The sequence below is a fragment of the Opisthorchis viverrini genome, assembly GCF_000715545.1.
Source record: "Opisthorchis viverrini unplaced genomic scaffold opera_v5_74, whole genome shotgun sequence".
Taxonomy (NCBI): Eukaryota; Metazoa; Platyhelminthes; class Trematoda; order Opisthorchiida; family Opisthorchiidae; genus Opisthorchis; species Opisthorchis viverrini.
This window is the reverse complement of record NW_008751731.1, coordinates 752,498-765,132: the sequence shown is the minus strand read 5'-3', so window position 1 is coordinate 765,132 and position 12,635 is coordinate 752,498. Positions and strand designations below refer to the sequence as shown.

The 12,635-nt window shown below is 42.4% G+C and overlaps 1 protein-coding gene across 1 annotated transcript; it reads right to left on the bottom strand.

Annotated features, from left to right (window-relative positions):
• Window positions 1-428: 428 nt before the first annotated feature.
• T265_04508 (hypothetical protein) lies at window positions 429-9,761 on the bottom strand (the record flags this gene model as incomplete). The annotated part of the gene is made up of 5 exons (XM_009169263.1): window positions 429-661; window positions 3,029-3,191; window positions 5,673-5,734; window positions 6,600-6,637; window positions 9,679-9,761. The coding sequence occupies 5 exons, from the start codon at window positions 9,759-9,761 to the stop codon at window positions 429-431; spliced, it is 579 nt and encodes a 192-aa protein (XP_009167527.1).
• Between the last annotated feature and the right edge of the window lie 2,874 nt (window positions 9,762-12,635).

The window sequence follows — 12,635 nt, the reverse complement described above, 5'->3', positions numbered from 1 at the left end:
ACAAATATTAATCGTCCATCCAAGCTTCATAAAACTAGGCTATACGAACAGCACACAATTATCTGAGAAACTATAAAGACCTAAAGCGAAAGAGGTAAAGCCACCATCCTCATCTCATCTCACCGTTATCATCATCAACAGCAACACTGAAAACTAGACACCAGCGGTAAATGTTCAACTGCCACGAGGAAGGCGTAATATAGAAACAAAGGAAAAGGAAGGGCTACGTCTCTAAGCTAATCGATCAAGTATCAACTGTCTGTACCCTCAAACAGCTATAAAATAAACAACTATAAGCAACATGAAGGAACAGGGGGCTCTCAGAAGGATTATCTTCTTTATCCAACACAATGCAAGTTCCAGGTGATAAATGATCACACGAGAAGAGGACGACGATTGTCCAAACAAGAGTCATGCTTGTCTGTATTCTACAAAACCTCGCAACCAACAACTCCTGAAACAAGATGTGTCCAGCAGATTCCAAGCGTTTGTGGCGCTACCTGACCGGGAAGTCCTGACTGGCGGGCCACTCGACCGATAAAACCAAGATACGTTACTGGGTCGTCGTCCAAGCCATCGGGTGTTACGCTCACATCACTCAAGCGTGAACATGTGCACCTTTTCAGACGTGTGCTGGTGGAGCAGTTGTAATAAGCTCGTCCTGCACATCAGAAGTGCGGAGTTCAAACCCCGGCAAGGTTATTGGATGTGTACTGCCGATGAGTTCTAATGAGAGAGAAACCCGAGTCCAGTGCTTCCACTCCTTCGGTGTGTACTCACCAGTATGAGGACAGGAGGACGACTGTTCGAGTGAGAGTCATGTGAGTATGTGCTCTAAAAAATCCCGCAACAACCAGCAACTGAGATAAAATTTAGTTGGGTAATCCTGCCTGGAAGTGATAGGATAATGGGATCACTGGGATCTTTCACGCGTCCTGACATGCAGGGTTTCTAGACACGTGAGGTGAGTCCCAGCTAGGAACGCGCCAGAATAGCACTTCACAGTCCGTTAAGTCAACACTGCATCACAGGAGCCAAAAAGAGTTGACCACAATAAAGTGGAAATCAGGACGACCGGTGAGCGGCCCGAGAATACACGACTTACGTGAGCATCGTTGACACTTGCAGGTCTATATGTTGGCAATTTTAAATTGAAAAGACTGCAGTAACTACCAGCTCCAAACCAAGTTCGAAGACGTCCGATAGAACGAGATACCTACCTCACCTAGTTGTTCTTTCAGAAGCTGTTTCATCTTCATTCCACGGAACAGTTTGCACAAACAAACTATACTTTACAAGGACAAAACCGACACCTAGATTGCATTACCCAAGAAATCACTTGTTTTGACGCGGCGTTTTTGTAACTATTTTGGTTGATTTTTTTCTCTAAAGAGAGACCACTGTGTGCTAGAAAGAACAGCACCTCCAACTACAATGACTTCAGTTCAAAAAAGAACAATCCCATTGGTTCCATTTTGAATTATACCAACATATTCAGCATCCTGAGGAGTCAGGTTTGACCAAACAAATTGACATCAGAAGGACACGTGTATCCGACTTGCTTTGGCAGCGATTGACCTGCTGCGGTGTTGATAATATTAACCGCTCGAATAGTTCTGTCGGATGAATACATACAGCTCCAACATTGCTTGGCATTTATTAGGTATGTTTCTCCACACAAAACTTGTTAGCCTGGTAATTAGCGCGAAAACTTGGAACAAGGTGGCGCACCATTCGCATATTGCGATGCTATTTGCATTGAGAAAATGTCCAAAGTGAGACCGACCGAGTTTTTACAAATTTACCGGTTCGACCTGACTGCTCTGAACTCAAAACAAATCAGTAATTCAGATAAAGTAAAAAGTTGCAATGCTCCCTGTCATTCATTACGCCAAAAGTATGCATCATTTTGACAAATACATTCAATTGCAAATCAATTTGGTTTTCACGAGAGACTCAGGTGAATCTCTCGTTTATGATGCTCTTCAACTGAATGTGATGCATGCAGGCCACTTCGTGTTACAGTTGGTACGATATTCAAGGTACCTTAGAATATTTTCCTCAAGGAAACTACTCACAAGTTTGCTGGAAAGTCCGTGCAGCACATTTAATTGAAGGATATAAACGAGAGATTTATTTGAGTCTCCAGTAATAACGCAGTGATTTAGAAATGAGCGCATTTGTCGCAATTCGTGTAATTTGGATTCAAGCAGATCAAACGGTTGACGGAAACTCGGGAACTGTGCCTACCTGATGATCCTCCAAGAAGGGCGAAACCGGTTGTGGACTGTCGAAGAGTTTTCAATAACCTTATGAGTAGTTTTCTTTATGCATCATTTTGTTTCAGTATGTTTAATTCGTCTTGGACAACTGGAGCAATATCATTAGAGCCCAGAAATGGGTGGAAATGAATGGGCCTTTATGCGATTAAGAAGATCGAAAACTTTCTGGAAGCAATTGCCTGAATAGGAGGACAAACCGATCAATCATCTAGATGATCGTTTTAAAAAGGAACCACCATACTGAGTAGAAAGTTTTACGTAAACGGTGGAAATCGCACTACCCTTCAGATTAAATTTCATTGTGTACAGATAGGCGGTGGAGATAATGATGATAAATTAAAGAGTGAATTACTTCGAAAAGTTATATACCTACACACTCAGTCCGTAATCGTCTGCGGATTGAAAGAGAACAGTGTACGAGAAGGGACTCCGTATATTGAGCCACAACTACAACCATTTCCGGATTCAGTTACCACATCTTGATTCATGATAAATGTGTATTCATAATAAAATCGGTCTCTAGCAAGCTTCAGGTATCCATCTAAGTGGTACAGATTTCTGAATATCGGAGACCAACTACAATAATTTCAGCATCATCCGGACGATCATTGTAGTCAATGTCAGGAAATGCAGAGTGTCATCACCGTCAATACCATTCTCATCCCTGCACTCCTCTCCCCACTACTATTCCTCCTCCTACCATAGTGAGAATCCTCAACAGTAATCAGTTGTGGCATTCACAGTACCGTCCTGCTCCTCTCCATCATCATCATCATCATCATCATCATCATCATCATCATCATCATCATCATCATCATCATCATCATCATCATCATCATCATCATCATCATCATCCGCATCTTCTTCATCATCGTCACCATCAATACCATTGTCCTCACCATCATCAACCTACACATATTTGTGTGTGTACATTCATGTACGCAAACGTGTTTGTTAGTCTGCGGTTTTTAATCCTTTGTTTTCACTTTTTTCCCTGCAGTATTTCTGGCGAATATATTGACGGACTTCTCGCTTTGTTTTTGCTTTTAGTGTGGGATCGTTGAAACAACTGGCTCTCACTAGTACGAACAAATGACTGCTGCTACTTTCACTAATGTTTTTCCCACTCCGTCGTGCAAGAATATTTTCGCTAGTTCGTTTACAGCAACAAGACACCAAGTTTTGAAAAAAACCTCCTCTATTTTCCGAGAATGCTTTTCGTAGTCTCTTCAGTGTTCTTCAAATTTCCACTCTAGTTCAGTCGTCTCATAACATCGCTTGAGTTCAGCTTATGGAACTCGAATGCTTTGGACTATGACAGAAAACTGTGGCACTTTCATCCGCTGTTATTGACTAAGCATTTTAGTTGACACTCGCAGTCATATCAAGTCGAGGCACAAAACCTGGACGTATTGTTTTTATATTCCCTACAGTTATGTTGGCTTAATGAAACTTTGCTGGATCCAATCAGAATTTACACATTCGATAGACTAAGCTGCGCTAAGGTGTTTCAGTGTGGTAATCCTCATGGTAGCACCAGTGCAGATCTAGGTGCATACCTGGTGGTGCATATCTGCTGCACACTGTGCTCATAATGAGGACTGAAATACACCACTATTCGCACCAAGAACCGAACCCCGGTGATGATTATCTGCCCCTCCAAAGTAAGACCTTACTTGTGGGTTGGTGAGTTGGATCAATAACCAGACAGAAACCCCACGTTTTTTGAGTGAAATTTTAGAGGCCTTTTCTAATTGGGTCCCCTTCTCTGGGCAAGGCTTAAGAGCGCTCTGCGTCAACTAGAAAGTAGCTCATAATAATACGAGATTGCCACAAAATGATTCATAATAGTCCTCCATTCAGCAGCACTAGCCATTCATAGGACTCTTTGGTTGTGGATGTTCTCAACAGTTCTCAACAGCGAGTGACGAATTTCTTCACGCTGACACCAGTGGATGCTGCGTTTGAATTATTATACTCGCATATCCGTGACCAGTATGATTGCTGAAATTGCATAGTGGGAATCAGTTCCAGTCATCCAGTTCATCAAAAACACCTAATCTGTAGAGCTAAACTCAAGCATAAAATGAAGGCAGTGGCTATTACAGCATGCTCAATGAATAAATGATTATTAGAAGGCTTTCGGTTCCTATTCTACATGTAACTTTTTCTAGCGTTTGAGATCATGTAGATATCCTGGGCTGGGTTGCTGACAAGGCTGTCTCAATTCCAGTCCTGTGGAGTCAGATTACTGAAAGGTTTTGGATAGTATGTTGACAGGGCTCAGAAGACCCACCGTTTGAAGGCGGTAAACCCGGAACTATGCCATATGATATCGATAGCAGACCATTAAACTAAGTGAACCATTTCGAAGACCTTGAACAGTTTCCTCTTAGGACTTTTCGGGGCTTTCATTCTCTCCTTCTTTTTCAAGATGTTTTCTTAGATAGATGAATTTCATCTTGCAGGATGTGGAATTCATTGAGTCGGTGAGTAGTTCATCTGTATGAAATTACTTATTGAAGTTTTTCCCCACCACGCTACTTCACTCTCAACCCCTTACAAAGCGGCAAACACTATCATCAAATTTTAAGTAGCTCAGAGGAGGAATAATTTCATCACGCGAAGGAAACTCCCATCTGAGAAGTTGTCAGTCGAGGATCCAGTCAAAAAATGTGACCACGGGTTGCGTTACCAGTGACTGAAGGATAAGTGGCTTTATAGCATGTATAAGTAGAATTAGTCAAAATGATGACCAACCACCGTGGCCGAACGGTTGACTGTTTAAACCACTAGCCGGAAGGTCGCGAGTTCGAGACTCTCCAGAGTTTCGTAAGATACACACTGCTGAAGATTCCAAATAAGAATGAAACATATGTACAGTGCTTCTCGATTTTTTAGCCGAAATTCCATTTTCAAAAAAGCACGTTTTCAGAGCAAGGCTCAGCTCGAAGAAGAAACTGCATGTATGTCTCTTCTTTGTGCAGTACACTACGAAGAACATGCAAGTCAAGAAAGTGAAAATTTTTGATTATTTTGGTAGGGCTTATTTTTTCAAATCATGGTTTTATTTGAGTAAACTAGGCACTCGAAGATATAGATGCTGACACAGCATAACAGCGCTTACTATTTGGAAATGTTCCAGATTATTGCCAATTCTGGGTGCGTCAACTGGGCATTGCTTATGCGACGTTCATTCGAGCACTGATGATGCCTCCTCGTCACTGACGAAGTTAACTGTACAGCTCTACGAACAGATCAACTGACACCGAATCAACAATCAAGGAATTATAATATTGTGTACACACTAAACTTCATCTACTCATCTACTCCACTCAGACTTGACAAAACCCTCAATGCAAACTTCTACTTGTGATACATTAAGCTCACGCCCCACTGAAGCAGTTTTGAACCAACACCGTCCGCGTGTTGTCCATCATCAGGAACAGGACCTAAAAGCACGACAGAATTTTATGAACACCGCTCGGTACGTCGTTCTTGAAGGTGTCCTTAGCGATTTTTTTTAACAGAGAAGCTGTTTCTCGCCCCGCTTTCAACGAATAGGAAACGTGTTCTTACTTTACCGGCGTCAAATTTGTTGTCTACATCGGGTCGTTTTCCATCCACATTAAACAGAATATGGGTGCCATGTGAGCAGCCGATCGGCACGCATGGTAAAAAAAACACTACTGTGCGTTCAATTTCTAATCGCACCAGAGAGACAATCAATTACCATGCGTAATGTGCTGGCAAGTGGTACCACCACCCTACAACGAATGGATCGATAATAATCTCCCCTATGCACTAACGACAAATGAGCATGATTTTGACGGACAAAACACCGACATTATCGTAAATGGTAAAAAAGTGGCATGTTTCACCCTCGGGCATGGGGCTGCTCATGCCGGCTCCAGTCGACCAGATGTTTTTTTCTGAACATCCTACAACGTGAAGACATCTCAGTGAAGCGGGTGTTGAGAGCATAGGGAGATCAGCAGTCAGACCAATATGCAAAAAGACACGAGGTTAGTAGATAAATATCTAGTCGTTCAGCCTGGCGGTCAGTTACAATCTAACCACACATCAATATGTGTAGGCCCATGGTTTCTGTGTACCGTCAGTTCCTCCATTTCATCGTGCCAATCAATGATGTGTATGTGCGTCTATTTGCGTGATGCCGAAAACAAGATGAGACTGGTTTGATACTGTACGATATTCATATAGGATAGTGTGAAGGCAAAACTCCATAGATTTTAGCACGGAAGTGAATGCCGAAATTGTGCATTTTTTAGTGGATAATCTTCGTGGATCACGTACATTCAATATCCACTACACGTCTGATCTTGTTACGTTGACTGCAAAAGTAAAACAAATTAACGAACACTTCTAATAACAGTGGCACCTGCATATCGAGTAGCCTTTTGAATGATACCGAAGAGGACGTGGGTTCGAACTCTCTCTCTCGAGGTAATTTTCAATATTTACTAAGAAGATCTCTTATCGAAAAATCATTTCTGCCATCAATTCGCCGCTCATCAGAAGCCATAAATTGCGGTTCAAACCGTTCCGCGCTTCCACGAAGTAGAACATGGTAGTTGGTTTCAAAATATCGACCAAATCTGATTTCAGACGGCTGTAGAAACGAACTTTTCGCAAACGCTAAAAGAACCTAACTCATACAGAATGTAAACTCTGAAGCGTGTTCAAAATACCTGGGAGGTAAAGGCATTTTCGTTTTCCTGATAAGTGTCACTTACTGAAGAAGGGAATCGAAAGATATACTATCTATATCCGTCGGTAGTACTTGTAAAGTGAGTGGGTGTATGATAGGGAGTTCACCTTTCCAATATTCCGTCCACTGATGAACACCAGCGGTGCCAGCATATGTCGTTGTCAGGAATTTTGTTTGCTGACCTCTCAGGTGTACTTATCCACATATCCTGGGTGGTTCGGTCCTGTTACCTTCGCGCCCGACATTCCCATGCTACTCAGTTGGAAGCTTATACAAAGTAAGCCTGATAAGTTTAGAACTTCAGGGGCCCAACTATCATAATTTTCAAACGAAACTATGCTGCCGTAGATCTTGTTCGCTCGATGTACAAGTGCGTTAAACGTCAATCAACCTGCGCAGTTAAAGTCTAGGTAGCCGTTTTGTAGTGGACTGGTGGGTAATATTCCCTAGAAGAAGCTGTCGTTCTTCTGGATGTCTCCCGTTCTACAGCGAAACCGACAGAGCTACAAAAGATTTTGAGAGTCGAAAAAACTATTCATCTAACAAATCCGTGATAAAAATGTGTCGTGTTACCGCTTTTGAAATTTGATGCTGTTAGTGATTATTCCGTTGACAAAACGCACCTCAGTTGTCGAAACGTCGGAGAGTTTCATCTACCACATCAACTGTGAAGTGATGAGAATCTTCACCCAAAATCTCAAAATGCCCCCATTCATACGACCCCTTCGAACTCCATTCGAAAATAACTGTTAAACTTTACATCCTAAAATAAATGATCGCTCGATTTATGGCTCATCGATTATTTTCTTCAATCTTACTTCGTTTTTGGAGTTCATATTGAGTCGTTTTGGAGTATGACTGGGCAAGAACATAATTTAGAGTTTTTCCTTCCGGGCGGTACGATATTGGCCAAAATGGGTGACTGGGACTGCGGAAGGGAATTCAATTAATTTGATTTGCTGGACCTTTCTTGAGGTTTTGGTGTGCTTTTGACCCAGAATGAGTGAGCCAAATATACCCTTCTTAATTCTCACCCTGTACTTACAGACGTGTACTTTGTTTGCATGCATGTGAAACAGCAACCGCATGAGTCGTGTCTTATAAGGCCTGAACAAAGTCTTGTCATATTTTGAATGTCTCCCATGAAAACCGATTGGTATACAAATGAATGCATTTACCGCACCGGAATCCTGATTTAGCACATAGTGTTTATCCCTTTCGTTGTGAAAATTGTGGGATTAATATCTATGGAAACAACCCTGCCACTCTCTTTCTACCAATGTTAAGGAAATCGGTGGATCGAAAACAACAGATGAATCGAAATTGTAATTGAAAACTATAGTTTTATGAGCGCCGCTTTTTGTCCGATTCGGATCCGAACGAGCCCAAGAGCGACACTAGGCATAATCTCGCATTACAATGACCCAGAAGTATCCGCGAATGTTTGACGCAAAAAGGTATAAAATTAATGGGTACTTTGACAGGGGTGTCCAACATTGGAACCCCATCGTGAAGTAAGTGTGAGCATAATGACCAAAACACATGAGCTACCGGAAAACGACAAGGCATTGTCCACTGAAATTGAACAGAAATAAGCGAAAACAGCATGTAGAGAAGTACAGTGAAGGGGAGGCACTGTCTCAATAATAGGAACCATGGAACAAACAATGATGTCTTCTCCATCAAGAAAAGACGGAAAGAAAAGTGGTTCAACCAGCAAACAGGAAAGTTCATTCTTGAATCACGTTCCATAACTGGACACAGTTATTCGTATGCAAAACGGAAGAGGGTAACCTTTTCCTAAATATTTTATAGTGGAAATACTGTTCGGTGATCTCTATTCGATTTAATTTGTGCTTGATATTAAATAGAGACTTCACAACTCACAGTATTATTGCGCCTGGTTTCTCTTATTAGTAGCTTATGGACAGTTCCCAGAAAAGGTAGCTAAAAAGACCATACGGCCAGGATGATTTTTTCTGGGTTTCTTTTCAAAAACCAGCCAGTTCAAACGCGCTGTTTACACACTTCCAACCAGCAGTACACCATTTTATGCCCGTTCAGGAGGCAAAGTTAGAGAAGTTGGATCCAGTTAAACCAGATCCAGAAAAACCAAAGTACTCCGACAACATAACGGAAAAATCCATATCCAGTAGAGGAAGTGTCATTGTGAGATAGCGGGAGCTGAAGAAAGTCTATTTGTCGAACAAGTTTGGGGACAACCGGTAGATTCATTGCTGGGAAACGACTATCACCAAACTTTTTCAATAACGAAGATTATTCAGTCGGTCCCAAGTATTTCCCACCTGACTGAAAGTCTACTTGTATTCCTCCTCTCGGGTTAAAATGGTAAGAATCCCGACGAATGACGGGTGGTTTCAACCATTGCCCAAAGTTTTGAATTCCGATGCTTAGATAGTTGTTCCTCCTCCACCGAAGTTCCGTTCTCAGCATATGAACTCCGGAGACGAGGAATCCAGAGCACAACGGCGCGTGAGTCGTGAGCAAGAATAGCTGACAATTTAGCAAATAAAATCGCGAAAGCGGACTGTATATAACGGGTTATAAGTTCTTGTGGCACAGCTGATGTACACCAGTTGACAGAATTTAGGCAAGCTAAACTCACTGGCTCAGTGGTTAAACCGGAAGGTCCGTGATTCGAACCCGACCTCCGCCTCTCGACTTCCTTTCTTTAGGTTTGGGCAATCTGGTATTATCCCAGTCCTCGTGCTTCCTTTTGGTGGCATGGCAGCTAGGCACCGATTGGGTCGCACAGCTAAACAATTATCTTATCTTATTATCTTAAGATGAACTTACAGACACTTCATAAGCATTGCCAATGACTACAAATCATGCCGGTTGTATGTAGCACTGATTCTTCAGTTCCCCTCACTGTTAAAAGTTAGATGGATCTTTAAAACCAACCCCTTCAGTAGGTGAGGTCTATCAGGAGAACAGTAATGGATTCCTCTAATTCTAGGATTTCATGCTCACTGGTTCAACTATTCAAAAGCTGTCAATTCATTTATTCTACGATTAACTGACTTAATAAGGCGCACATCTACAGGAAGTAAATCTATCGATTTTGCAAATTATCGGTTAGAGGTATTTACTTTTTGAAGATTTTTCGACAGCTAGCATCCAGAACAGTTCCTATATTCAGCCTGACACATCGATATTAGCTCAACATTTTCCTACGAAGAATACTGGACCCGGTCTTTTGAAGGCCACTACTGCCTTTCAACACACTACTTGTTACAAGCGGGGCTCATAACAGCAGATTCCTATACGCGTCACCAGGCATGAGGTCCAGCTAAGCTGTGCATGGTCATCATTTTCAACGACGCGCATTGTCATTGCACACTAATTGTTTAACTGCCTTAAAGTCAGTGAGTATTACGAGTGTATCACTGACATCTGTGGAACCGATGGATTCTACATCGCTTCTATCTTTTCAGGACTGTGCGCGAATTGGTAATGTCTCCGGCGTGATCCTACAGGTTCTGTTTTGTGTACGCCCTCAAATGACTGCGACTAATCCTGTAACCAGTGAGGCTCGGCTTTTCCAAAAGTGCTTGATTTCGTCTTTAGTTGTAGGATTTGCAGAATTGTGCATTAAATCCACCCGCCTTTGGACTGTTTCCATCTTGTCCTGGACCAATTATTCTGGTGAGTTCCCATCAGGGACACGAAGTATTGGACACTATTGAGTTCTTATTAGAGCTCATCAGTAGCGCATCAGGGAGCTCCGTGACAGGAGTTGAACCCGCATATCTGACATGTGAGGAGTTCATGTTACGACCATTCCAACAGAGCATGCAAGACGCACCGGAATTATCACGTCTGTACAGTTGAACGTGGTAACTTTTGAGTGATGTGGATGGTTTTCTTAAGGCCCCTAATGGCGTCCCGATAACTGTTCTCGTTGTATCGACTGACATGCCTGTCAGTAATCACCATTCAGGCTGTACCATAGAAGTTTTAAACTTGGTAGGATCACTAGAATAACTGCACTAGCACAGAAGGATAATCCACCAAACGATAATGACGCGATTGTTAGATTCCGTTGTACCTGGAGCGCACTGTGGACACAGTCACATATCTTTTGCGATGCGCCATGTGTACGAACCAATTGTTATTACTCAAGCAAGTAACTGGCAGTACTAAATAATGAGGGGTTAATCGGTACATAACTATTACCTTAGAAGAGTCATTTCTTATAGGGCATCATAAACTGCAGATGCAGAAGTATTCACTTATGGAGATCTAGTTCTGCTAATCCACTCACCTGCAAAATGCTTTGGTTTTGAAGGGAAACTCACCTGGAACCCGGCTGAATCCCTCGCGTATGATGGCCTTCTTCAACTGAATATACTGCAACAGCCCGCCTCGTGTTTCAGTTAGTACGATATTTGAGACGTCGCATTACATTATATAGACAACTCACAAGGTTGCTGAAGACTGGGTCCACGACCGGTTTTGTCCTTCCTGGGTAGGTACGTCGGAAACTGAAGTGTTCTACTGTCAATAATGGTCCGTGCCTTTATCTATCCACTCGGGCTTCGATCAAGTGAATACTACGTTAGTGTATACAGCCGTGTTACTGATTGTCTGCTTACTGATATATCATGGATGCTTCGTGACAGAGTTCATCAGATAAAAAGACGTCCCAAACTGCCAATGCAGTATATATCAGTATATATCAGTATATATCACGTGAACATAACAATGCGGCGACCAGTTGCGCATAAATTGCTTGGTCGTCCGCCGGCACAACTGGCGTGTGGTGGTTGAAGGAGTTCACAAAGGGTGACCACAATCTGTTCACGTAAGTAGTAAACCGCTATACGTGTGAAAATTCGCACTGGGTCTTTTGGTTCGATTTCTCCTTTCAGAGGCCTGTTCTTGAGGTGCACAGCAGAAAGTCAAAGCAGAAAAACAACGCTATTTTAGATAGACACATAGCTCATTCTTACGGTAACTTTGATAGCACCCGTTTATTTAACGCCTATGAAGATTCAGCACCACACCCCTTTATGATAACTTACGTTTGTACAGTGCATAAGATGGTATGTCTAATAATCTGGTGCTATAAGCCCCCGCAGTAGGATTAACTTGGTAAGGAATCAGGATTTATATTTGTTTTGGGAAAGGGTTGAATGACATGCCGCTCATCAAAACAGACGCCTCCTGTTGGTTGTGGGACCAGATCTGAACTCAGAGAGGTCTCACGACGCTAAACTTTTGGTGTTCAAATTCACTTTTGGCACTAGTAAACTAGATCGTGGTGGATCGCCCCTAATTTGCTGTATTACTGGTGGGGTGTGAAAGGTGGATGCATGCAGACACGTGGCTTTTTGTGCAAAGCACGATCACTGGACATATCAAATCTGCACTCTGCATGCTTGATGTGCTTCCGAGTAATTAATGGGATAATAGAAATCCGGATCTCAAACTAATCGGGCATTAATTTTTCCAAGTTGACTGACCCTTGCAAAGCATCTTATGAGAGTTTACACTAAGGGGAGAGTATGCTCACTTCACGGCACACTCCGAGGCTGATGAGAAATAGCACACCGTTCCAAGTGTACTTTCACGTCTACTCACTACAGGCCGTTTCA